The sequence below is a fragment of the Brassica napus genome, chromosome A7 (genome assembly GCF_020379485.1).
Source record: "Brassica napus cultivar Da-Ae chromosome A7, Da-Ae, whole genome shotgun sequence".
NCBI lineage: Eukaryota > Viridiplantae > Streptophyta > Magnoliopsida > Brassicales > Brassicaceae > Brassica > Brassica napus.
In genome coordinates this window covers 18,186,459-18,211,376 of record NC_063440.1, presented here as the reverse complement: position 1 = coordinate 18,211,376, position 24,918 = coordinate 18,186,459, and the positions used below count along the sequence as shown (strand labels likewise).

Sequence of the window (24,918 nt, the reverse complement as noted above, 5' to 3'; positions counted from 1 at the left end):
GATGTATGTAGATCCATAGAAGAAGAAGATAAGCTAACCTCAAACGAGCATGGGTGAAGAAAAGAAGAGAGAACACAATAATCTGAGAAGATAAGCAAATAACACAGATTAGAGAGAGAGAGAAAAGTAAATTCTCTTTCTTCTGTAATTTGACTACAAAAAATATCAAACGGAGAAGAACGAGAACGAGATCTGAGATCTCATTTTCTATTGTTTCCATCTTCATCGCTTCAACCGTAGTAGTCGCACCGCCACTACTATCCTATTCTCTGCCGACGCTTCAATCCTTCATCCACCACCATGGCTACCTCTCAAGAACTTGACAAATGTTAAATATCTTCATTATTTCTCTTCTTCATCCACAGATACGAAAGCTCGAGTGCGCCGTTCACTCCACCTTCGTGATTCAAAGAAATAATTTTCTTTTACTGCTGAAATTGCAACAACTAAAGTAATTATAAACCATTTAAATTTAGTCACATAGAAAAATAAAGGAATAAATTAATTAAGGTTACTTTGGTAGTTTCATTCCAATAAACTACCTTGGGAGCATAAAGTGACCCAGCTTGTAATAAAATTCTCATAAGTGACCTTATAAATCACTGTATTTTTTAACACAATTTTTAGTTGCTTTGGAACATTTATTTTTATAAGTCTTAACTAAAAATGTTAATGTATAAATACACACACATATATATATATATATTTATAATATTAAAATAATGCGTTTTGAGGAGATTACTTTGATGATCATACCTACCAATAATTTTGTCTATGTTGATGAATCGATCAGGACCCATAGTGTTGCTCTTCTCAAGGCACATCATATGGTCAATGTATTTGCTCTAGTGGGAAATGTTGGGCCAAAAATTGAAGTCTCATTTTTTATGAAGTTAAGTTATCAATAGTCAAGACCGGTTTGGGGTTGGCTCAATTTAATTCTTGTTAATTTGGCTTGCAAGTCTCATTGATTGTTTTTCAATTTAGCTAATTAAATCAATCTTAGTTTAAATAATCGTCTGTAAAATATTATTTATTTATTATGAGCTTTCCTTTGCCTTCTTATTATTCTTCCTCTACGCAATTTTCTTTCTAGAATTTGATAGTGACTAACATGTTCATTAAGAAAGTCAGTATATAAGTGCAGAAATCAGAATCATTTTCTTAATGTATATATTGTTTACATATACATGGTTCAATGAATTGAGAAACATGGGAGAGCTTTCAGAAACAACTTCATGTAATATTTTTTGTTTTGTTTCTGGACACTGAATATATATAACTCAGCGAGTAGTGGTTTGGGGAATTGATAGATAACAATAAACAACACTAATTATCCACATTAATTCAAATAAATTAGGCAACACTACTTTAATTAGGTCAAATCAACAATGCTACGTACTAAACTTCAGATATAAAATTCTGACATAGTAGAAAAGTATTTTGCATGACCGAATACCCGAAATTAACTAAAATCGAAGTTATACCGAAAGATCTGCCATAGTTTCTAGGCCTATTCAATAGATATGAAAATCGTATATTTAGGGATGTGAAGATGGATCTCCTCGTTGACCAAAAAAAATGAGAGAAGACGGATCTCTCCAACATAAACAAACTACTAATTCTCATCGATATTAGAAAACGACGAACTATTATTTTCAACTAGGTATGGACCCGTGCGTTGCACGGGTTTTGTTTGATTTTTAATTTTATGAAAACATATAAAGAATGACAATTTTTTGTACATCAATTTTAGAATATATGTATATGTTATGGACACATTTTTGAATTTAAATTTGTTTTCTACATAATTTATGATGTTTGTCTTTCCTGTTTAAAATAGTTAATAATTTGTTTTTGTTTTTTATAAATAGTTCACCTTTTAATGATCAGACTATATCGTCTGTTTTGGAATAATCATGTTCAAGTTTAACTCAAATCGTATTTTGGAATGATGCAAGGCTATATTAATAGTAATTCGGAATGATTTTAAAAGTTTTTTATAACATGTTTTTATTATATTAATTTAATGAAAACGTCTTCGTATGTTACTATGAAACATAGATTAAAATAGGGCTGGGCAAAAAAAAAACAAAATCCGAAAAACTGAACCATACCCGATCCAAAAAAATAATACCGAACCTGAATCGAAATTGATTAAATATTCGAACGGGTTCAAAATTTTGGTATCTAGAGAAATGAAACGAAGTATTTCGGGTATCCGAATATATATTATATAGATTTATATACCTAAATATATTAATTATTTTTAGATTTAATGTATATTAATAACATCCAAAATATATAAGATACTTTTACCGTGTGTAAAATACTTGAAAATATAAACAAATAGTTAAAACTAAATGTCTAAGATAGCTAAAATATAGTGAAAACACCAAAATATATTTGAAATTTCTATTGATTCTCTATCAAAATATTCAAACCAAACCAATTTATATGTTAATTTTAGGTGTTTTGACATATGTTATTCAAATTTATATGTAACATATTATTGTATTTATAGATTTTGAGGATTTAAAGTATATAATGAATTTTAAAATTTCAAAAATTATTTAAATGGGTTATCCGAACCTGAACTGAACCTTTTAAATAATACCTTTTTCGAATAACATCTGTAATTTTTATACATCCGATTACATCTGTAACAAAAATCGTGTTATATAATAATGTTATTTCAAGCAAAATTCATTACAAATACCGAATAATTCGACTGAAACATATGATGTTTGACAACCAAATTGCTACAAAAAAAAAACAGATTACGTGTTCCTAGTAATCAATCAATCAATGACCTACTAAACATACAAATGCATCAACCAATGTCAATCAGACTCTATACCAAAGGATCCAACTTCAGCCGATGTAATAATTATTTAAACCTATCAATCTTTGCATTCAATACTGCAAGAGATTTAACTATCCTGAATATATAAAGCGAAGTCAAAAGGGGAAAGATAAAGAAATAACTGACCAAAGAAAATACTAAATATTACCATATAAATCGTATGTTGAATCTTTCAGTTGAGCAAACTCTTCATAGTTTCGAAATCGAAATTTTTCAGGCGGTGTTTGAGGTAATTGTTGCTCCACACATGCAATTGTTGTTCTCTCGGTCAATCTTATCTGAAATTTATGATATGAGATTTTGTAGTTTTTATTGTAATCTTGCAAATTAAATTTGCAGATTTAAATAATGGCCCCTTCATGTAATCCATCTCCGAACTTTTCAATAAGAGAAGGATGCACACAACCTTGAATTGTATTTTCCTATATAATAAACAAATTATTTTTAACAATAAAACTATATAAGATTTTTTTAAAATAAAATATTTACCATCTTATCAAGTAGGAGAAAATTTATTCTTATAAGCTCGTTATTCTTATTTAAATTTCTTGCTTCCCACTTTCTAGTAAGACGTACTCAGTACGACGGTAAGGACATTTCTGATTTAACTGATCTAGTGTTAGATAACTTTCTGAAGCCATTGTCTCTTGATAATTCCTGGTAGCAAATTGAATTACAATTTCAGTTAGAAAATAATAAATAGAACGAACACACATAAGCATAATTAAACGTATTAAAGTAGTAAATTGGCGTTGACATTAACTTATGTACAACATCATAACTAATTATATATTGTATGTACAAACTCCTAAGCATTATTGTGGAAATAACTTACGTGCTCAGCATGACAATAATGAAAAAAAAAATTAACATCAGTTTATAAGAAGAAAAGAACATGCGATGACCAAAAAACCCACCTAATATTTTTCTTTATGCTTGCTGATCAAATATGAGAAGTGTCAAAATATGAGATAGCTTAGTCCTATATATAGATGTGAATAATTGTAGTTCCTTTTGGTTTATGATCTTTTTAATTAGAATTTGAATAAAGGAAAATTAACATTAAACACTCTTTTACAATTTTTTGGTTTAAAAGTTTTAAAAAGGATAATTACTATTAATATTTTTTCAGTTATATTTTCTTTATGATTTTAAAAAAGGAAAATTAGTATTAAATAAATTATTTGTACAAATCGTTTTTGGTATAGGATTTGTAAAAACGAAAATTTCTATTACTTTTTTTCAAAAAATCAGATTTTAATAAAAGAAAATTAACATTTAACACTATTTTACAAATTTTTGGCTTTAGAATTTTAAAAAGGATAATTACTATCATTTTTTTACAGTTATCTTTTCTTTATTATTTTAGAAAAGGAAAATTATTTGTACAAATTGTTTTTGGTTTATGATTTTAGTAAAGGAAAATTAGTATTAAATAAATTATTTGTACAAATCGTTTTTGGTATAGGATTTGTAAAAACGAAAATTACTATTATTTTTTTTCAAAAAATCGTGTTAATATGTGAATAATTATAGTTTTTTTTTATGATAGAAAAAGAAAATTAGTATTAACACATGTCACAATCTTAATTATATAATTGACATGTGTCGCGATCATATTAATTGGAAACTTTAAGAACCAATAAAAGAAAATTAACATTAAACACTCTTCTACAATTTTTTGGTTTAAGATTTTTAAAAAGGATAATTACTATCATTTTTTTTTACAGTTATCTTTTTTTTATATGATTTTAGGAAAAAAAAACAATATAAACACATGTCACAATCTTAAATATATAATTGCCATGTGTCAAGATCGTGTTAATTAGCAACTTTGAAGAACCAAACTTTATATAATAAGAAAAAAAACAATATTAACACATGTCAAAATCTTAAATATATAATTGCCATGTGTCAAGATCGTGTTAATTAGCAACTTTGAAGAACCAAACTTTATATAATAAGATATGTGTTTAATCGATGCCCACGTTATTTTTTTAATCATTTGTGTTTTGGCATTTTCCTTTACAATTAACAAATTCTAAAATGCTTAAACTAGGGTTTAAAAAAAAAAACGTACACTAAACGCAAACAAATAACCAAGATCTACTAGTATGGCTCCGAATGGTAATTGCGGATTGAGAGATGCGGTTACAAGCGGTTTAACTGCGGTACGGTTTTAACAGTTATAAAAACGTATAGATATATGGTATATGTAGAAATTTTTGTTACTGTTAACTGTGGTGCAGAACGAAGCGGTTGGTAACATTCGAAGCCTATGAATCACCATGGTACGGTTTTAACCTCGGTTATTAATTAAATAAAATCACCAACCCTGTCTTTGCTCAATTGTCTTAAAAATAATCATTTTATTGGTTCGTCGATTTAATATATTACGATTAAACATCTCTATATATGTATGTTTTAGTTATATAACTCGTTTTTGAAAGACAAAACGATTATTATAGGGTGGAAAGTGAGATATAGATGTGTATATATGGCAACCCATGCATGATTATTGCCTTGAACACCGCACCTTTAGATCGATGACAAAAAGTTCGTGACATAAATAAAAGTATATCACATATTCCCTCTGTTCTTCTTAATAAGTCCGTCATGTTTTAATATTCCCCTTTATTTCTTACTTCTCAATTTATTTGTTTCCTTGCAACAAATAAAATATTTACGTTAGCCTAAAGATAAGCTAATTATAATCAATTTATCATAAGTATGATCTATAAAAAATAATCTATTCTATTAAAATAGCAGTGTGACCAATTGATAAAAGTAGGATCCAATTAAAAAAACTGATTTTTATATAACTGCAATTAATTATATCAAAGCACTAACACCTTATAATTTTATCTACCAAAGACAGTTATCACTTTTTCTGTGAAAGTGCTTTTACGATTATAATAAAACTGTCTTAATTCTTCTGAATATAACTGCAATAATTGACGTGTACAATGTACTCCACTATAATTTCTATTTTTTGAATATTATTTTTTGGTTTACTTTTATTTGTCTTGCACCATATGCATTCTCTTTTTTCTTTCACCATATGGGCCATTAATCAAAAATTTGTTGGCAAAAATGATATTTAAAAAAACAATTAATTTTATATTTGTGTATTTTTTGTAATCATATTTGTGTATAAATTTTAATCAAAATATATTTTATAAAATAATAGAAATTTAAAAGTTGATCCAACATATGTTCGGTTCTTTGTAATTATATGTTTGTGTACCCGTTTCTTTGTAATCATATTATATGTTCTAGATTTTGACCCGCGGATCTAATGGTGGTTTGTAATTTTTTTTTTATGTTTCTATAAATATGTAACATTTATTGATAATTTCCCTTAAATAAATTAGATATAATTGTATAAAGAGAATAATAAGAAGCTTCTTAAATAAAATGAATACATAGTTAGATATAAATTAAATTTCTAGAAACATATATATAGAAACATAGAAAACAAAAAAAAATACAAACCAACGTTATATATACGGGTCAAAATCCAGAACATACAATATAATTACAAAGAACCGAATGTATGTTGGATCAACTTTTTAATTACGATTATTTGATAAAATAAATTATGATTAAAATTTATACACATATATAATTACAAAAAATACAGAAATATAAAAATTAAATTTAAAAAAAAAGTTAAAATAAAATATATACCCGCCCTTTGAAGAGCGGGTCAAAATCTAGTTAAATTTAAAACACAAGAGGTATTATATATGTAACCATTTATGTCTTTGTAGTGTATATGCATGTAGTCTTCGACAGTACATATGCATAGACATATGTTTTGGTCTAATTCTTACACACTTAATGCAATATTATAATATCAATAACAATGTCCATATGCTCAGTTTCATCACATCCTTTGAACTAACCAATACTCTTCCATAAATAAGATAAAAGTAGTAATATGGAGAAAATTGTAATATAATTTGGTTGGTTTTTAAGGAGAAAGACGGTGAGATGTCACGTGGCTAATTCTCTTTGATTCAATGCATTTTCTCTCGAGCCTCACTCTCGACCAAACCAACTTGCCTAATCACTTTCCTCGTACGACTCTCTAATCCCCTCTTTTGTTTATTTTTCTTTATTTACTACGAATTGTGTTTTCATTTGGTGCAAAATAAACCCAAGTTATTTGTAAACTAAAGATCGTACGTCTCTCCACGACAGGCATATGTAGTTTAATAGCTCCTGAACATAATGGTTGGTCTAATAGAGATATTGGTCGTTTTCATGAGTGATGATTTCATGAAACAATTTAACAGAAACTTGTTGAAGGATTGTCCTAATTTGCTATTCAAAATAAATATGATTAGGTTCAGAGTATCATAGGGAAAAGAGTGTGTTATTTTTTCACGATAAAGACAAGAATACGGTATACTTTTTATATTGTCAAGCATTAATTAGATAAGAATCAGAAGTTGAGAAAAAAAACTTAAACGAATGATTAGGACAAAAACATGAAGTTGTCACTGGGTTCATTGCATTTATCCTAATAAATAGTTGATACTGATTTTGTGTGGTTCAAGTTCAGTTTTTTTTTTTAATTATTATCTAACTCCAACAAAACAATGCTTACAAGGATCTAAAAAGATGATTCAAGAATCAAAGCGAGGTGTTTCGATTGGAGGGATATTGACCAACTTCTCTCATGTTGACCACAACATGTGTCACAATATGGCAAGTTTAGCTGAATTCAAACTGAAGGCGATCTGAAATTTCATCTCTTTCAAGATCAAAGTCAATATTCTAAAGAATTCGTCGACCAATTCTGTCCATTCTTAACATGTGCCTAAGAGTCTAAGCCATATGTGCTCACTTCTCATGAAATCCACATACCCATCTCACCTTGGGGGGGGTTATTAACAAAATCTCAGGAATAATGGGATATCAATCATATCTTTCTCAGTCACATCATTTACAATCCTATCTAACAATAGATTAATTATCTCTTTTTTTTTAATTATACAGAAGTATCATATTTCCACATAAGTGATCCAGACTAGTCACGTGTCGGTCCTCTGTCCCAGACGATGCCGAAATGTTAATTTTCCAGTGGTCGGGATTCGAACCTAGGTGTCAGTACTCACAGCTATAAACCATTTACCACTAGAGCTAGAAGTCCCGGTTATTAGATTAACTATCTTGTTCTTATATAAATAACTTGTAATTATGGTGAATAATACACACAGTTATACTCCCTTTATTTTATCGAGATTCCCTTGAAGAGTTTACTGGTGGTTTCCAATACCGTGGAACTTAAGGTTAAGCGCGGATCATCAGCTATTCTGGTGAAGAATATATACTTGTCTTGTGACCCTTACATGGGATTCTCATGAGAGAACCAAATCCTTAATTTGTCTATGGCACTTTTGAATTCTTACGTCTCTGACAAGGTAACACCAATCCATAGAGTACATATAGATACACACTGCACACACTGCACACATAGTTTTAACTATCACTTGTTGTTGATGTTTTTTGCAGCCTCTTCTTGGTTTTGGAGTGTGTCTAAGGTGATATTCTTGATGATTCAGCTTTTACCAAAAGTATTTTTGTTTGAGCAGTGGTTAAATGGGACGAGTATGCGACAATTAAAATACCCATTACATCCAGACTTGACGTTAGTATGTCTATGCTCCTCTTTCCTACTAGACTGGATTACTTGGTTAGTGTCATGTCTATATTCTTAAGAACTAAAAACAAACACAATATTGTTCAAGAGGATAAGGATGCACGGGTTTGTTGGCTGTTGCTATGGACTTGAGAACGCTCTTTCTCCTCTTGTGGGACTTTACCACGGACAAAACATTTGGGAACAAGTTGTTAAGGTTGCTCGAGAATGAAGAAATCTACCGATAAATTCCTATGACATGTTTCTTTAGAATCATACCAGTACGTAGGAAGAGATTACCATGTATAAAAATATGATGCTCATTTTTTTTTTTTTTTTTTTTAAGAATACAATAATGTAAACTTCGAGTGTTGTCTAAAATCATAGGGATTAAATGTAAAACCTTCTGTTTACACACATGGGCTATTTGAAACTCAAGTGAAGCCTAGCCCACTTTATAAGGCCCAATCTAATAAACTAGGCCCAAGTTTTCAGCCAATCAAATGGGGAAAAGGATAAACCCTTCACTCAATTCCTCAATCTCGATCTCTCCACCGATTCGAGTAGCCATGGGGATACTGTCGTGGTTCACCGGAAGCCCTAAGCCTTCGCAGCCGGCGGAGAAGTCGAAGACGGAGAAATCGGAAACTTCGGCTCCGGGGATGAACGGAGCCATAGAAGTCCCACGTCCCGATCGCGCGACGGTTTTCGAGTTCGGCTCCGTGGCAGCCACCGGAGACAGAGTCACTCTAGCTGGATACTGCCCCGTTTCCGACGATCTCGAACCTTGTCGCTGGGAGATTCTTCCCGCCGACGGAAAAGACGCTCCACAGTTTCGCGTCGTCTTCTGAAGAATCCGATCATCATCATCATCATCATCATCATCAGCTGAGTTGTCTACTTTCTAGAAATGTAGTTTGCTCATGGAGAAATTGTATTGGTGCTGGTAAGAGGTTCGAATCGCACCATCATCATCTAGAGCTTGTATTTTCCGTATTTAAATAAATTAGCTTCTTTATTATTTTTAAAAATAAGGGAATTATTAAGTGATTATCCGTGTTTTACTGATCCTAATGACAATTAGTGCCAACGAAGAAAACCTTTTAATCCATGAACTAAAATCGATTAAAAAAAAAAGATTTAAGAAAAATTAGAAAAACAAAAAAAAAAACTTTCACGATCGTTTCGTCTTTCGTCATCGTCTTCTTCAACACAGTTGACGAAATCTCCTAAAACATGCAATGTGGATTTGATTGATCTCTGATCAGAGAGAAGAACAAGAAGATCCAATACCAAAAACCATGGAGAACGTAGCGGCGCAATTGAAGCGTGGAATCTCGAGACAATTCTCCACAGGATCAATGCGAAGAACGCTAAGCCGGCAATTCACACGCCAATCATCTCTCGATCCGCGCCGTAACAACATGAGGTTCAGCTTCGGCCGTCAGTCTTCGCTAGATCCGATCAGACGGAGCCCCGAATCGCTGGGGTGCGAGCCGAAGATGTCTGTCCCGGAGAATCTCGATTCCACGATGCAGCTTCTCTTCATGGCGAGTAAAGGCGACGTTGACGGCGTTGAGGAGCTGCTTGACGAAGGAATCGATGTGAATAGTATTGATCTAGATGGACGTACGGCGCTTCATATCGCTTCGTGTGAAGGTCATTACGACGTCGTTAAGGTTCTTCTTAGCCGGAGAGCTAACATCGATGCTCGTGACCGTTGGGGTAGTACGGTCTGTTTTTTCTTCCTTCTTCTTCCCAATCTGGTTTAGCAAAATTGAGTTCAATTTGATTTCCGGTTCGTATAACCGAATTGATCGTGATATTCGGCTTTGGTTTGAGTTCGGATTGTTTCTCTGGTTTGGCTTTGGTTTAACCGAATTGATCATTTTTTAAGTAGGCTTAGGCCAAAATCCGAACTCTAGCTAAAAGAAACATGAATCCGTAGCCAAACAAACTGTAAAATAAGGAACGAGTTTTATTGTGTAGTGTAAAATGTCCATGAATCAAAAAGTATTATTACCTGAATTCGTAAATGGTAATCGAAAAACTTGAAAACTCAAAAAAAAATGATTAGAAGATCTGAATTAGTGTTTTTAATAAGTATTCAAAACTGTGTTACAAAAAAAAATATATTCAAAACTTAAATAAGTATTCCAAATATCACATAACTAGTTGATTATCATACCTAATAGAATTAGAGATTATAAGATGATGTAGTTAGAAACCAAATTGAGATCGAATCCAAAATGAATTTTAACAAAGAGTTATAAAATATACTGAAATATTATTGGTAGAGTCTTGACTTTTTGAATATTGTAACAGGCGGCTGTTGATGCCAAATATTATGGGAATACTGAAGTGTATAATCTGTTGAAAGCTCGAGGAGCTAAAGCCCCGGTATGGTTTTCTAAAAAAAGATTTGTCTTTTTTATGTTCTTAAGATGATTTGGTCTCTCAGTCTCTGGTGTGTGTTACTTCATTTTCAACATTTGTTGGTTTTGAAACTTTAGAAAACAAGAAAGACTCCAATGACAGTGGGAAATCCAAAAGAAGTCCCAGAGTATGAGCTTAATCCACTCGAGCTTCAAGTCCGAAAAGTTGATGGCATCTCAAAGGTTGTTCCTTCCTCTTAATCTCACAAGATCTTAGGCTCTTATTCTGATGTTTTTTTTTGTTTACTTAGGGAACATATCAAGTTGCTAAATGGAATGAGACGCGAGTCTCAGTAAAAATATTCGATAAAGATAGTTATTCAGATCCTGAACGAGTGTATGCATTCTTCTTCTTCTTCTTGAATTCCTCTCTGAGTATGTGTCGAAGTTGTTTGATAATATTTAACACTCTGTGTTTTCTCTTTCTGGTACAATCAGAAATGCGTTCAACCATGAATTAACTTTGCTAGCTAAAGCTCGGCATCCAAATATAGTTCAATTTGTTGGAGCTGTCACTCAGAATCTACCAATGATGATTGTAGTTGAGCATAATCCAAAAGTAAGTAAGCATAGTTATCTTTTTCCACTTCATTTCCTGCCTGCAAATCGAATCAGAAATTGTAGTAATATTGTTATAATTTTCAGGGTGATCTAAGTGGTTATCTTCAGAAGAAAGGTCGTCTTTCTCCTTCAAAGGCTCTGAGATTTGCTCTTGATATTGCCAGAGGCATGAACTATCTTCATGAATGTAAACCAGACCCGTTCATCCACTGCGATTTAAGGCCAAAGTAAGACAAAGCCGAGAGAAATTATATAACATCGACAAAACACACAGTTTGGATAATATTTTGAAACTTCTTTGTAAGGTGTCAGAAATATTTTGCTGGATAGAGGAGGACAACTGAAGATCTGTGGATTTGGTTTGGTAAAGTTGTCCAAAATTTCAGAAGATAATTTCAAAGTAGTGAAGCACGAAGCTCATATCGACAAATCAAGTAAGAAAAAATCATGTTCTTTATGACGACAATGCATTGTTCTTGGCAGTTCCTGTGCTCATTACCTTTCGATCTGCAGATTACTATGTTGCACCCGAAATTTACAAAAACAATATCTTTGATAAAAGGGTTGATGTGCATTCATTTGGTGTCATTTTGTATGAGGTAGTAACATACAATCTTTCACCTTGTTGGTAGTTAAATATCTGAGTCTCAAACTCTTGCATTTTTTTGGCTTTTATATGTGAAGATGACAGAGGGAGTATCTATTTTTCATCCTAAACCGCCTGAAGAGATTGCGGAGTTGATATGTATGGAAGGAAGGAGACCAACAATCAAGACGAAATCGAAGAGTTACCCACCAGAATTGAAAGAGTAAGGCATTATCATCTGTTACTGCATTTTATGAAGTTTGTAGACATTAACAACTTAAGAATCTTTGCAATAATCTGTAGGTTGATTGAGGAATGTTGGCATCCAGACATAAGTGTGAGGCCAACATTCATTGAGATTATCTGCCGACTCGACATAATAGTTTTAAACTGTTCTAAGCAGGGTTGGTGGAAAGACACATTTAAGTTTCCTTGGTAATTCATTTTTTTCATCTTCTTTAATCTGAATGAATACTTATTAAGGGAAACGATTGAATCAATCACCCTTATTAAGCCAAAACAAATACTTATGTGATAATGTTTTCTTTTTCTGCAGGAAATGAAGGGAAACGATTGAATCAATCAGCACTGAAAGTAAAAAAACCCCAGAGATGAAAGAGAAAAGCAAGATGAGAGTGAGATTTCACCCTTTGTAAAAACAGAACATATCACTGGTTTGTTTTTAATATTTTTTCATGTTTCATATCATAAGCTTTGGGTCATTTTGTAAGTGTATTCTATGAGTAACAACAACACATCAATTGTTCATATCAAAACTAGAAGCAAAACTTCTAGATAAGATTCATAAATTTCTGCCAAAACAAGTACACAATTGCTCACTGAGTAATTAAAAGTTTTACAAAGATGACTTGAGAAACGACAGTGTGCGGGAGATTAGTTTATTTTGTAATGATACTGGGATTCATCTTGCCTAATTTAAAGTTTGCTACTAGTTTAATTTGAAATGATATTGAGTAATTTGTTCGGTAATTTTTAATCCTGGATCATCATCATCAACTTGGCAAATAAATGACGGCTGCTAGTACCATGCTTTTCACAAAATCATTTAAGAAAAAAACCAAACATTTGTGATACATGCATCAAGTAGTCTCTTTGGAACAATGATGATGCATCAAGCAGTGTCTAAGCTCCGTCCGCCAAGGGTCCCTTCACTGTACTGATGTAAAGAACTGCAGACAAAGAAAATTTGTAAACATTCACAAAACCCAACGACATATAAAGAAGAAGAAGAAGGTTGAGAGAAGAATGTAAGAGATATTTTTAGTTACCATTGTTACCACGGATAAAGGCATCACCGTATTTGTTCTTGAGCTGGCCGTTGACATACTCCTCTGTCTGCTCCATTGCTATGTTCATATACCCATCAAGACAAGCAAGAATGCCTGTGTAATAAAAAGTAAAAGAGAACTCAATATTAAGCTTGACCAGAACCTAGACAAAACTGATCGGTGCAACAAGAGAAACAAGTCGAGAAGAACGAAACAAGTCTAGGACAAAGATCTCTTTCTTTTACAAGGCCTAACCAAAAGTGCGTAGCAGAGATAGTTAAACAAATTGAAATAGTAATCAACTACAAAGAGAGAGAGAGAGAGAGTATTATGACCTCGATAATCAACACCAGAGTTGAGTTTGACAACAACGGGTCTCCCACGGATGGATTTGAGGAAATCAGCAGGTGTCTTTGCAGTTCCAACAACTTTATCTCCACTTCCACTCATCTTTCTTTCTTATTCTTCTTCTGAGCTACGATACACGATTAAAAACCAAAACTTTCGACCCTGTGGAAAGTGAATCTATTGAAAGAGGAAATAAAAACTGAAACTTTCGCAAGAAATCGATACCTAATGATAATTGAACATTGGTCCTTTTATTCTAACTAAATTACAGATTTGTGAGTGAAATTGTTTTTAATTTCAAAGCTTTAATCCTCATTTTTATCTCATATTTTCTTTCTTCCCTCTTTCATATATCTACCTATGTTAGAGGATTTGAAGTAACTCTAACATCATATTTTTGCATAACCCATGTATAGAGATGGTCAAACTCACTTTTTTCTTATAGCATTTTCTGTATCATGCAATATCAGTTTGTTATGATCATCTGAAAATGAATAACATTGTAGCTTTTTCTTTACAGTAACAATCAAAATACTGAAATAGCAGGTTCGTGTTTGAATAAATAAACAAGCATGCAAAAGAACCATTGCAATGAGTAAGGTTGTCCTCGATCAGAATTACTAGTTAGCTCAATTTCTCTAAATTAGAAGATATAATTTTTTTCTTCCTTGTTGCAGTGTTATATATTTTTTTTTCTTGAGAGTGGCATTAGTTTCCACATAATCAATCTTTTTTTTTTTTTTTTTAATTTTGAGTTTATTGGCTGGTAATTTAACAATAACTAGTATTGATCCCATCCAGTGCCAGTCCAGTGAATCTAACGGCCAGAAGCCAAAAAACAATGGGCCGGTAGTAAATATGTTAGCAAAAACTTAAGTGATTTGCAGGTAGACAATTTGGAACTCGTCACCTCTATTCTTTTCCAACACTATCACCATTATGCTACGTATGATAATTTTAAAATTAATGGCCCGAAAAATACATATAATATTTTGGGCCGGAAGCTGAAGTTTCTAATGCTTGGTGTTAGAGCATCTCCAAAAAAAATTATATTTGAAGTTTCCAAAATTCTGTATTTGAAGTTTAAAGGTGTTCTTCTCTAATGGCTCACATGGTGTAGTTTGTTGAGGTTAACATTGGACACTTAACTAAAAAAAGTTTCCTTTTTTTGCTTTTGATGCTGTCACAATTAAAAGGTCTCCCATTGATTGCAAACATTGAGCTTCGAAAAGATTTGTTCTTTTGTAAGATCTGATACCAAATATAGAATTCAAAGATCAAATAAAAATAGCTCTTTTATTATTAAATTACAAAAATAACTCAAAACTTAAGTTTTCGAATCTCTAAACTCTTGTAAACTATGTCATATCTTGACATTTTCTTATATAGAGCTTATTAACTTCTAATCCTATTAGGTAACATATCTAGATAACTTTTAAACATATTATGATTCATATTTCCATAATTCGGTAGGATTATTAGGTCTATAAGTTATATCTCAAGTTTCATTTTTCTCCAAGTTTAATCCAATAGAAAACGTTAAAGAATGTGTAGCAGAACTGGTAAACTATTGTTTCTGACCCTCCAAAACCATGGTTCGCTCACTGCAAACCCAGTCGTCTCAAGTTTTTCTGCAGTCCATGAGAAAGTCTGAGCTCCAAATTTTACTGAGATTTTGTTTGCAACAACTAAGACGTCTTGCTTGTAGTCTCCATAACATTGGAGACTTAAGAAACAAAACCAAAAAAGAAAGAAAAAAGTTTAGATTGATTCTTGGTTTAAGAACACTTTCAATGGGAGATTCTCGAAGTGTATTACAACATTAGAAAAAAAATGAAAAATAGGAAAGAGACTGAAGAAGAGTTCTCAGAAGAGAACTTATTAGATACTCAGGAGATACTATATAAACACTTGTCATATTTTATATAGTTGAATTCTTTTATCAACATTAAAATTAAATCGTATAATTAATTAAGTTATATTAAAATACTATTATATATTTGCTAGAATCCCATTTTTGAGATACTATCCCAATAAAGTTACTCTAATAGCACAATCATAAAATTTTTTTAACAAAATACCATCATCAATAGTATTTCATGAGGTGCTACAAAAAAAATAACCAAACTATAATAAAAAAATAATAGATATAAATACAATAATAATTTATGTGTATCCCAAAATTGAGATATTCATAGATTAATTTATTAATTTTTATTGTTCAATATCTAAGAACCATTATCCAGAAAATTGAAAGAAATACAAAAGATAGTTTCCAAGAAAAACTGAAAAAGGACAAATGATAGAGTTGAGAAGACAATGATGACTGGCTTAATTATGAGTTGCTTAAAAGGAAAAGTCACTCTTCCTCTTCACCTGTTGCTGTGCAGCGTTGAAAGCTAGGGCTTCCTGGTAGATTAACTCCTTAATCTGCTCCACTTCGAGTGGATGTTCCTCTAAATCAACGTCGAAGGGCTTCGTGCACACTGGTTCATCGGTAATGTCGTGCAAAGTCTCGAGAAACGGATGAGCTAGTGCATCCTCAACTGCAAAAAGGGCAGAAAAATAAAGGCGATGAGAGTCTAAATAAAACTACAAAGAGACTAAAGAGAGACAGAAAATGTACCAACCTGAGATTCTCTGTCTAGGGTCAAACTTTAGCATCTTCTCCACCAAATCAATAGCTGAATAAGGCACATTTGGGAATTTAAGATAGAATGATTGGCGAGCAAACCAAGGAAGCTGCCTTAAGTATTGCTTAGCACTATCATTCAACGATCCAATGTCATATTCGGTTGGAGAGCCTATCAACTGCAAAACAAAGTAGAAAACATTTTCTTCTAAGTTAAGAGATCACACTAAAAAGGTATGTTCCTCGCATGGCTAGGCTAGTTGGCTTATAATCTTCCAAATTTAAGAAGTAATTTACATAAACATACACCCGCAATTTCTTTAAAATGATTTATTATTAAATTATTTATAGCCCCAAAATCTCATGATTGTCCTTCTTCGGACGCAAAATAGTTTATTACCTCAAGAATCAAACAAAACTGATGAACATGATCTCTTCCGGGGAAGAGCGGTCTGCCAGTCATCAGTTCCAAGAATATACAGCCCACAGACCACATATCTATAGCTTTGGTATAAGTAGAAGAGTTCAATAGAAGCTCTGGTGCACGGTACCATCTTGTGGTAACGTACTCAGTCATTGCATGAGTCTCTGAAGCCGCACGTGCAAGCCCAAAATCACAGATCTTTAACTCACATTTCACACTCACAAGGAGATTGCTCGGTTTTAAATCTCTATGTAACACATTGGCCGAATGAATGTACTTTAATCCGCGCAGGATTTGATACAAGAAATACTGCAAAAAAGGGGGAAAACGAACATGTTCAAGCTCTCAAACAAATGACTAAAGCTTACAAAAAAGGAATTCAAAGTCAAACCTGGTAATGATCTTTGGTTAGTTTTTCGTAGGATGTTATGACTTTATAAAGGTCACTGTCCATCATTTCAAAAGCAATGTAAACATCTTCAAAAAATTCTCTCTGAGGAGGCACTATTATATCTTTGATTCCAACAATCTGTGGTAAACGGTACTACGAAAATATTAGCTTTGAATGGTTTTTTTTTAACATATATATATAAAGTAAAAAGTAAGAGAAGATTGATGAAATCAAACGGACGTTTTCATGCTCTAAGTGACGAAGAAGCTTGATTTCACGGAGAGTTCTCTTTGCCTGGATTGGGTTTTCACAAGCATGCATGATTTTCTTTATTGCTACTCTCTCATTGGACTCTGAGTTCACAGCCGAACTGTTAAAATAGTAAAAATAAACGAATTAATGTGTCAATGATATTCATAGCAAACAAAAAAAAAACAAAAGTTCACAAGTGATTTTTTTTTTTAATATGAATCAAATTTTCAGATTTTACAACTTTTAAGAAATGCTTAGCTAAATGAAAAAAATGTTTACCAACCCTTCACAAAGTAGTATTAAGGGATGGCCTTTTTCAGGATTGAATATTCACTAACTACTAGAAAATTTACAGACCATTTGTTTAACAAAAAAAAACAAATATTGAAAGGTAATTACCAAACGAGGCCATAGCCACCACTGCCAAGAGTCATGATCGGTGGCTTATACTTTGCGGGGACTTCGAAGATATTGCCAGATATGTTGTATTGTACATACTTAGCATCGTTAGGTATTGGTTCCATGACTCCTCAAATTCTTACTCGTAAGCTTTTGCTTCTCTTGCAAAAACTATTGCGTTAAAAGAAATGGTATTTGTTTTTGTTTTGGTTGGATTAATAGCCTGAGAAAAAGAGGTATATATATATAGTGACTTTAACAGTTTTAAGTAAGTTTTTTTTGTCATTTGTGGAAATGAAGCTGCAAATTCACTTTTGTTTACTTTAAAAGAAATTTCATCTTCCTTTTGTAAACATAGAAATATATAGTATTATTTTATGTACTGTAGGAATAATCTATATATAATACTCTAGAGAATGTATTTGTATTATGAATATATAGAATTTAAATCAACTCTGCATGTCTATTGGATGCTAAATCTAGTAGTTTAAATATGTATATACTCATTTTTCATTTATAGAAAAGAATCTCCTGTTAAGTTTCCTAAGAAATATATGATGGGTAATGTATGATGACAGCTGTTTTATAAAACAAAAATAAAAAGCAAAATGAAACAAAATAAAATAAATTAAACTAATTTAGAAAAAACAAAAGATTACAGCTACAAAAATATTCAGTATTCTTAAATAGTTATCTTTGTTGGATATCTTAACTTATAAGAATATACATTAAGAATTAATAACAAAAAAACAGTCCACCTATCCAATGATGAATGCAACTCCCTTCACCAAGTATGCCTTATTTGTTTATCAAGATTTATCATTGTTTTTCTACCTATTTACTACTTCTGGTTGACAACTGGTGCATGCATTAGTGAAATAAAGAAATTTACAATATGTTAATTCATATAATTAGTTACCACGATTCTTTACTACCCTTTAGGCCGCAAGTCGGGTACTTCGTGTTTTTGCTTTATCCGCTAGTTGACTTGTCTTGTAACTATTAAATTAATAATTAATAAATTAATAAGTATTATAAATTAATAAAATAAGTTTAGTTTCGAGTTAAACCAGTTCAAAATATTAAAAAGATAAAATAATAAAATAATAATTTCTTAGAAAATCTAATGTAAATATATCTCATTAAAATTATAAAATAATAATTTATCTATATATTTTTTGATATAAGTACAAATTAAACATTATCGTCTTGATTTTATATTTACAATAAAATTATCTATATTTTTATGAAAATTTAATATATTTTAATAATATTTAGTACAACCATATCTAAAACTACATTTGGATATAATATAATAAAAATATAAAAGTTCAGTTTCTAAAATTTAACTAATGTATATACGGTAAAATTAACTATTTTCTTATTTTATGAATTAATAACTATATGTTAATAAAATATTATAGTTACAACATTATTAATTTAAAGAATTTTTACTATATTAAGTTTTTTTTTACTTGAATTTGTACTTGATTCGATCAACGGATCAAGATGCTCCCCTAAATTTTAAATACTTGCAAATTACTTCTTAATACTTTCTATTTATTTAGTTATGTTCAAAATTATAAAACTTTTTGTACCAAAACTTTTAAATAGAGCTAGACAAAGAATTAAATACTTTTAATTTTAAAATAGTTGCTAATATGTACTACGTGTATGTGACTCATTTGAAACAAGTATTGATTACATCAAATACTTGAAATTAATATTCTTTAGATTATTATTACAATACAAGAAATAAAACACGTAATTTAACAGATAACAATTAAAAGGGTGATACATATTTTTACGACAGTAACAAGAAATAAGTAGTGCTCTCTTCACAATATAGATCACGGAGAGTTTACCCAAAAATATGTTTATCAGGTTGTATAAATATTATGGTACATTTGAAGAGAGAGGAATAATAAAGTTTTCAGTAATTTAAACATTAATTTTAGAAAAAAAAGTTAAAATTGGCAGAAATGAAATCGACGTTTTGGGCTGAAGTACATGTGTTGAACACACAGAGAGTAGCACGACCTGCAGAGGAAACAAATTTACTGTCAACTCCAGAAAAATGGTGTTTTGCAGATGATTCTTAGAAAGAAAATGAAGTTTTTTCAGGCCAAGAGTAGTATAGTACACTAGAGGGTTTTGATGGTTTAATGGGGGCACGAAATATAAAGGCTAGTTTGTATCCTCTTCACTCTGAGATTGAAGCTTTGCTTTGGGCAATGAAGTGTATAAGGAATTTGCGTCAGTTTTGAATTACGTTTGTAACGGATTATTCTCAGTTGGTGAAGATGGTTTCGGAATCGGAAGAATGGCCAATCTTTGCAAATTATTTGGAGGATCTAAGGACCCATTTAAGGAAGTTTTATCAGCTCATAGATCATTCATGTACCAAGAACGAAGAATTTAAGGGTAGATAGTCTAACACGCAGTGCCAAAAAGTTATCGTCTTTCGTCGTTAACATGGATGCATAGTTACCAGTTTGGTTTATAGAGTCAGTCCATAAAAATTGATGATAAAAAAAAAGAGAGAAATAAGTAGTAGAACAACTAACTAGAAACAAGTAACCAGTCAAGTAGAAGAAAAAACAATGATACTTATACTTGATTCGTGCTTACAATTAATAAAATTTATCAATTGTTATCTGACTTCACAATGTCAAATACTTAATTTTTTTAAACTGAGCACGAGTCAGATTGACGAGTATAAAGTCTATAAACCGAGTACCAAGTAGCGAGCGACGCCAACTCCTAGCTATAGTGAAAGTTAAAAAATATATTTGTATTTATTTATTTTGTCCGGTGATTGATTTATTCGGTAAAGATAACACAAGAGTAAAATACGGCTGCAGTGAAAAGGATGTGGAGGTCATGGGATCAGGTTTGTCGCGGTGACGCATGCTCCTGTAGTGGCTGGTGAGACGTGTCCTCTCCGACGTAGGTTCTTCCGGTGGTGGCGACGATGCGGGTTTGTGTCTCGAGTTAGGGCGAATTGCTCGTTGTCGGCAGATGGGTTTGTTGGGTAATGAGCTTGGGTCTAATCTGTTTGGTTACTTTTTTTGGGTTTTGTGTTTGGGCCTCCAGGTGGTTGTAAGGTTTTGGTGGGTTTCGGCTTTTCTTTAATAAAAATTTTAGATGGAAAAAAAAAAGGTTAGTTGACTTGATGTCGACGGAAACTCCATAAAAGTGATATATATGGATAACATACGAATGCTCCTTTAGAGATTTCTTTCGCGACCAGCAAAGTAATTCTTGGCAGTTGCAGTGAACAATAACATAGCAGTTACATACAATGAACCATAAATAAAATAAAAGTTGGAGCATTTAGGCTTCTGAGACATCAGCGTTGTTCAAAGCTTCTCCTGAGGATGAGGATGATGATGCATCTTGGAGACCTTCAGAAGTTTCATCAGACGGCTGAGACTCATGCTTAGCAGCAGCCTGCAAAACTCGGCTCCGAACATCTGAGGAAGAAGGTGAAGTTGGGAGGCCAACACCATTTGTCTCAAGTTTCCCTGCAGCCCATGAGAAAGCCTGAGCTCCAAGTTTCACCGGTGTAAACAATTGCCTTGAAGAATAAGAAGAAACAAACAATCTTTGTTAAGACTATACATAGTTTTTTTTCTGAGGTTTTGTTATGAACAATGATGGAGTTTTTTATACCTGACGTCTTGTTTGAAATCTTCCGAGTCATCATATGAAGCAAGACGTTGGTATATAGTCTGCATAATGTCCAAGGCTTGAGAAACAAAGCCAAGAAACGATACTTTAAAGGGTAAAGCTTACAAGTCAGTGAGTGAGAGTAAGAAGTTACCAAACCAAGGCCAATGACAGCTATAAGTTGCAGTGTTTTCTCCCACTCTGCGAGGAGATATAACAGTTCATGTTATTGCAGTGATGAAAGCAACAAGAAGAGATTCTACAAGAGAATTAAAACGCACCAAATAAAGCATACGATCCTGCCAAAGCCCCCTGCATAGCTCGCATTGTATTAGTAAGTTGGGGGTTAATATTATTACAGAAACAGAAACCTTAGAACTAGAAACATACCACACCAACTCCAGCTACTTGCAATGGAGAAGGATTTATTTCCTCAAGGATCGCCTCAGCTTCCTGGAAAACCAAAGAGGAATCATGATGTGCTTCACTTTTTCCAATGAATAAGATTAGAGATACCTCGTTGAGGATGGTAAGTGTTGTCTCAGGTTTTGGTTCTTTCACACGAAGACCTTCTTTAATCCATGATCTAAACCCACCTTCCATCAAGTATGGCCTCTGTCACATTACAACAAACAAAGAAAGAAGAGCTTATTCAGAATCTCTTACGTACTAAAAAGTGAGTTAGATAAGAATTACTTGCCTTAATCCCAAGTTTTCTCAAGGCTCTTGCAATGCCCTTAGAGCGAGTTCCATCAGCATCCATAACAATGACCTTTGACCTGTCCTATAAGTAGCAGAGTAAGCAAAGTTTATGAGGTGTCAGCATATTTTTTAGAACCATAAACTGCACCAATAAGTTGTTTGAGCATGCACCAAAGAGTCATGAATGTAGTGGCATACCTGAACTGCTTTCAAATTCTTGATGATAACTGCCGCCAAGGCATCTTCAACTTCTCTTCCACCTCTCAGTAGCCGTTTAACATCACCCTCAACCTTAAACATGAATCAAGAACAAGAGCCATTAAAACTGTGAATAAATTGATGGCTTTCATTGAGCTTTTGTAGCAGTGATTGCTGAAACTAACCTCAGGCAGTGCCACACTAGAATATCGGAAACGAGCTGCTCTCCGCAGATCAGGGATTCCATCTTTCTCTCTCAAGGCCTTCAAAAAGACGGTAGCCAAGATGAACATTATGTGAAAGGTTTAATGAACAACTCGTTGGAAGCTTAAGAGCGTCGTCTTACCTCAGGCCTGACATCTACAAGCACTGGCTTTTCTCGTGATGTTAGAAGCTCAAGTGTTGACTTTGGAGACAAATCTCCAGCATATCCACCATATGTCCAAACCCGGTATAGAACCCTGCAAGTATCTGGTGAAGAATATAAAATTTCTATACTACACTCTTCTTCTCTTAATAAAGACAAACTACAATTTCCATTTAGGGTGAGAAAAGCCGTGTACCAAAAGGTTCCTGTGGATCCTACGATGAGGACAAGGTGAATGATTGGATCATCTGGATTCAAACCAATGTTTCTCTCCAAACCTCCAATGGCAGCATATACCTGTTCATCATGATGCTATTAGAATCATGACAGTCCATCAATTAGAAAAAAATAAGACAAAGCACCTGCTCCAAGACAGCTCCTAGGGGCCTCAACACTTTTAGAGCAACATCTTCAGATGAGTTAATGGCACTCTTAACATCTGGAGGAAGTAACTCTTTTGCTGATCCATAAGAGTAGGCAGCAAAGGAAACTCCATTTGCTACAGACCTCTCTGCAGTACTAATTGATTGCCTCAATAAATCAATGGCTAAAGAAGCTGCTCCGTTTGAAGCTTCCTTCAAGCCACCGGAGAAGCTAGAGAGCTTGTCTCCAGCTACATCTCCTGTTTGGTCTAGCGTAGAGAACGCAGTTTTAAATGCATTGTCTACAGCTTCGGAAGCATTCTTTGTAATGGATGTCACGGAAGAGGAGAAGGAATCCAATGTGTTCTTCACAGCGTTTTCTCCTTGGTTCAGTGAAGAGCTGAAGGAGTCTTTTACCCCGGAAGAGAAGTCATCAAAGCTAGCTTTCACGTCGGGAAGTGACTCTTGATTGAGATCTGTAGGATCAGGCAGAGATAGAGAAGTATCCGGAGATATATCAACAGATGATCCTGTTCCCGGTTCAGCCGAGACTATAAGGCTGCTGGTGCTTTCGGTTAAAGTCTCAGCAGCAGGGTTCTCAACGGGGGGAACATCTGCTACTAAAGCTTCAACAGGTGAAACATCTGCTACAATAGCGTCAAGAGGAGAAGCATCTGTTACAACAGCTTCAACAGGTGAAAGATCTGATACAACAGCTTCAACAGGTGAAACATCTGCTACAATAGCTTCAAGAGGGGAACCATCTGCTACAACAGCTTCAACAGGTGAAACATCTGATGTACTTTCGACATATGTTAGTCCCCCATTTCTTACATCTCTCATGTCATAAACCATGTAGTTTATCCTATCCAACTCATTCTCACACAAGTTTCTGAACGTGGATGCTGTTTTCTCCGTGTTTTCGATAGTAGCGGTGAAGAATCTACCAGTGGCTTGAGTTAAGAAACTCTTCTGCAAGCTTTGTGTTCCATTAGAAATGCCAAAGAAGGAAGTATCACCAGAGCTGCATCTGTGAATAGACTCTCTCCTTAAGGAAGAACAACCTCGCCAGTTTCCATGATACAAAAGCTGCACGAACAATATAAAACAAAGCATATGTCACTACGGTCCTAGTAAACCACATACTCTAAAGAGTTCAAAGTAGATAACTTTATTACAATTAGATTATCTGTGAAGTAAAAAATCTCACCTGAGAATGGTAATGGCAGCTTGCAGCCGAGCAGAGGGGAAACATTTTGGTCAGTTTTGGATTCTTATAGCAATCTCATAGCTTTCACATCATACCGGAAAAAGTAAATGATCTCAGGGGCGAAAATGACAATCTAGTATATATCTGATTCAGACCAAAGAAAGTTCCATGGAGACAGAAACAGAGCACATACCAAGAAGGAGGAGATTCAGGCAACAAGACTTGAACACCAGCAGAGTTACAATAACGGGTTTTGTCTGAAACCTGCAATAAATAATACCCCATTATCCAATTATACAGTTTGATCATGTCGGAAACCTCAACGAAGTAAGAACTCGAGATTAAAATAACAGAGGAAGTCTAAAAGAGAGATCATTTCAAATGCAGTATCTTTTACCTATCTGGGGTCAAGGCTGAAGATGAATTTTCATGAGAATTGAGAAGAGAGTGGAGTGAGGTTGATGAAGGCGCGTGGATTCGAAAGAGATCTCTATCGCAATTTGGATTGGGTGGAGGAAGATAAGTGAAAGAGAATTGTGTGGCTTTTGTCAAAGCCTCTGATCACTATTTTTTT

At 33.1% G+C, this 24,918-nt stretch overlaps 5 protein-coding genes across 6 annotated transcripts; 2 read left to right on the top strand and 3 right to left on the bottom strand.

The window, feature by feature from the left end:
- Positions 1-9,004: 9,004 nt before the first annotated feature.
- LOC106356804 lies at positions 9,005-9,590 on the top strand. The gene has a single exon (XM_013796531.3). It carries the CDS (start codon positions 9,020-9,022, stop codon positions 9,365-9,367), a length of 348 nt encoding a protein of 115 aa, XP_013651985.2. The 5' UTR covers positions 9,005-9,019; the 3' UTR covers positions 9,368-9,590.
- Positions 9,591-9,622: 32 nt separating this feature from the next.
- Positions 9,623-12,866, top strand: LOC106353138 (integrin-linked protein kinase 1). Of its 2 annotated transcripts, XM_022716344.2 has the most exons (11): positions 9,623-10,249; positions 10,842-10,916; positions 11,030-11,134; positions 11,203-11,288; positions 11,390-11,510; positions 11,597-11,739; positions 11,825-11,946; positions 12,026-12,111; positions 12,197-12,321; positions 12,402-12,533; positions 12,655-12,866. In XM_022716344.2, the coding sequence occupies exons 1-11, from the start codon at positions 9,818-9,820 to the stop codon at positions 12,659-12,661; spliced, it is 1,434 nt and encodes a 477-aa protein (XP_022572065.1). In that variant the 5' UTR covers positions 9,623-9,817; the 3' UTR covers positions 12,662-12,866. The 2 variants fall into 2 exon arrangements, with proteins under 2 accessions (XP_022572065.1, XP_013648285.1); XM_013792831.3 differs by lacking the exon at positions 12,655-12,866 and having other exon boundaries at positions 12,402-12,537.
- LOC106353142 (sm-like protein LSM36B) lies at positions 12,860-13,979 on the bottom strand. The gene is made up of 3 exons (XM_013792833.3): positions 13,723-13,979; positions 13,388-13,501; positions 12,860-13,288 (listed from the first exon to the last, which is right to left on the bottom strand). The coding sequence occupies exons 1-3, from the start codon at positions 13,835-13,837 to the stop codon at positions 13,242-13,244; spliced, it is 276 nt and encodes a 91-aa protein (XP_013648287.2). The 5' UTR covers positions 13,838-13,979; the 3' UTR covers positions 12,860-13,241.
- Positions 13,980-15,854: 1,875 nt separating this feature from the next.
- LOC106403840 (mitogen-activated protein kinase homolog D5-like) lies at positions 15,855-19,200 on the bottom strand. Its single transcript, XM_048735654.1, has 6 exons — positions 17,834-19,200; positions 17,423-17,552; positions 17,183-17,320; positions 16,768-17,100; positions 16,366-16,546; positions 15,855-16,281 (listed from the first exon to the last, which is right to left on the bottom strand). The coding sequence occupies exons 1-6, from the start codon at positions 17,956-17,958 to the stop codon at positions 16,082-16,084; spliced, it is 1,107 nt and encodes a 368-aa protein (XP_048591611.1). The 5' UTR covers positions 17,959-19,200; the 3' UTR covers positions 15,855-16,081.
- A 1,841-nt stretch (positions 19,201-21,041) lies between these two features.
- On the bottom strand, positions 21,042-24,918 carry LOC106353143. Its single transcript, XM_013792834.3, has 15 exons — positions 24,742-24,918; positions 24,538-24,608; positions 24,345-24,425; positions 23,135-24,223; positions 22,969-23,069; positions 22,752-22,866; positions 22,591-22,668; positions 22,406-22,498; positions 22,206-22,289; positions 22,022-22,120; positions 21,896-21,958; positions 21,787-21,817; positions 21,660-21,706; positions 21,509-21,567; positions 21,042-21,413 (listed from the first exon to the last, which is right to left on the bottom strand). Exons 3-15 carry the CDS (start codon positions 24,387-24,389, stop codon positions 21,170-21,172), a joined length of 2,148 nt encoding a protein of 715 aa, XP_013648288.2. The 5' UTR covers positions 24,390-24,425; positions 24,538-24,608; positions 24,742-24,918; the 3' UTR covers positions 21,042-21,169.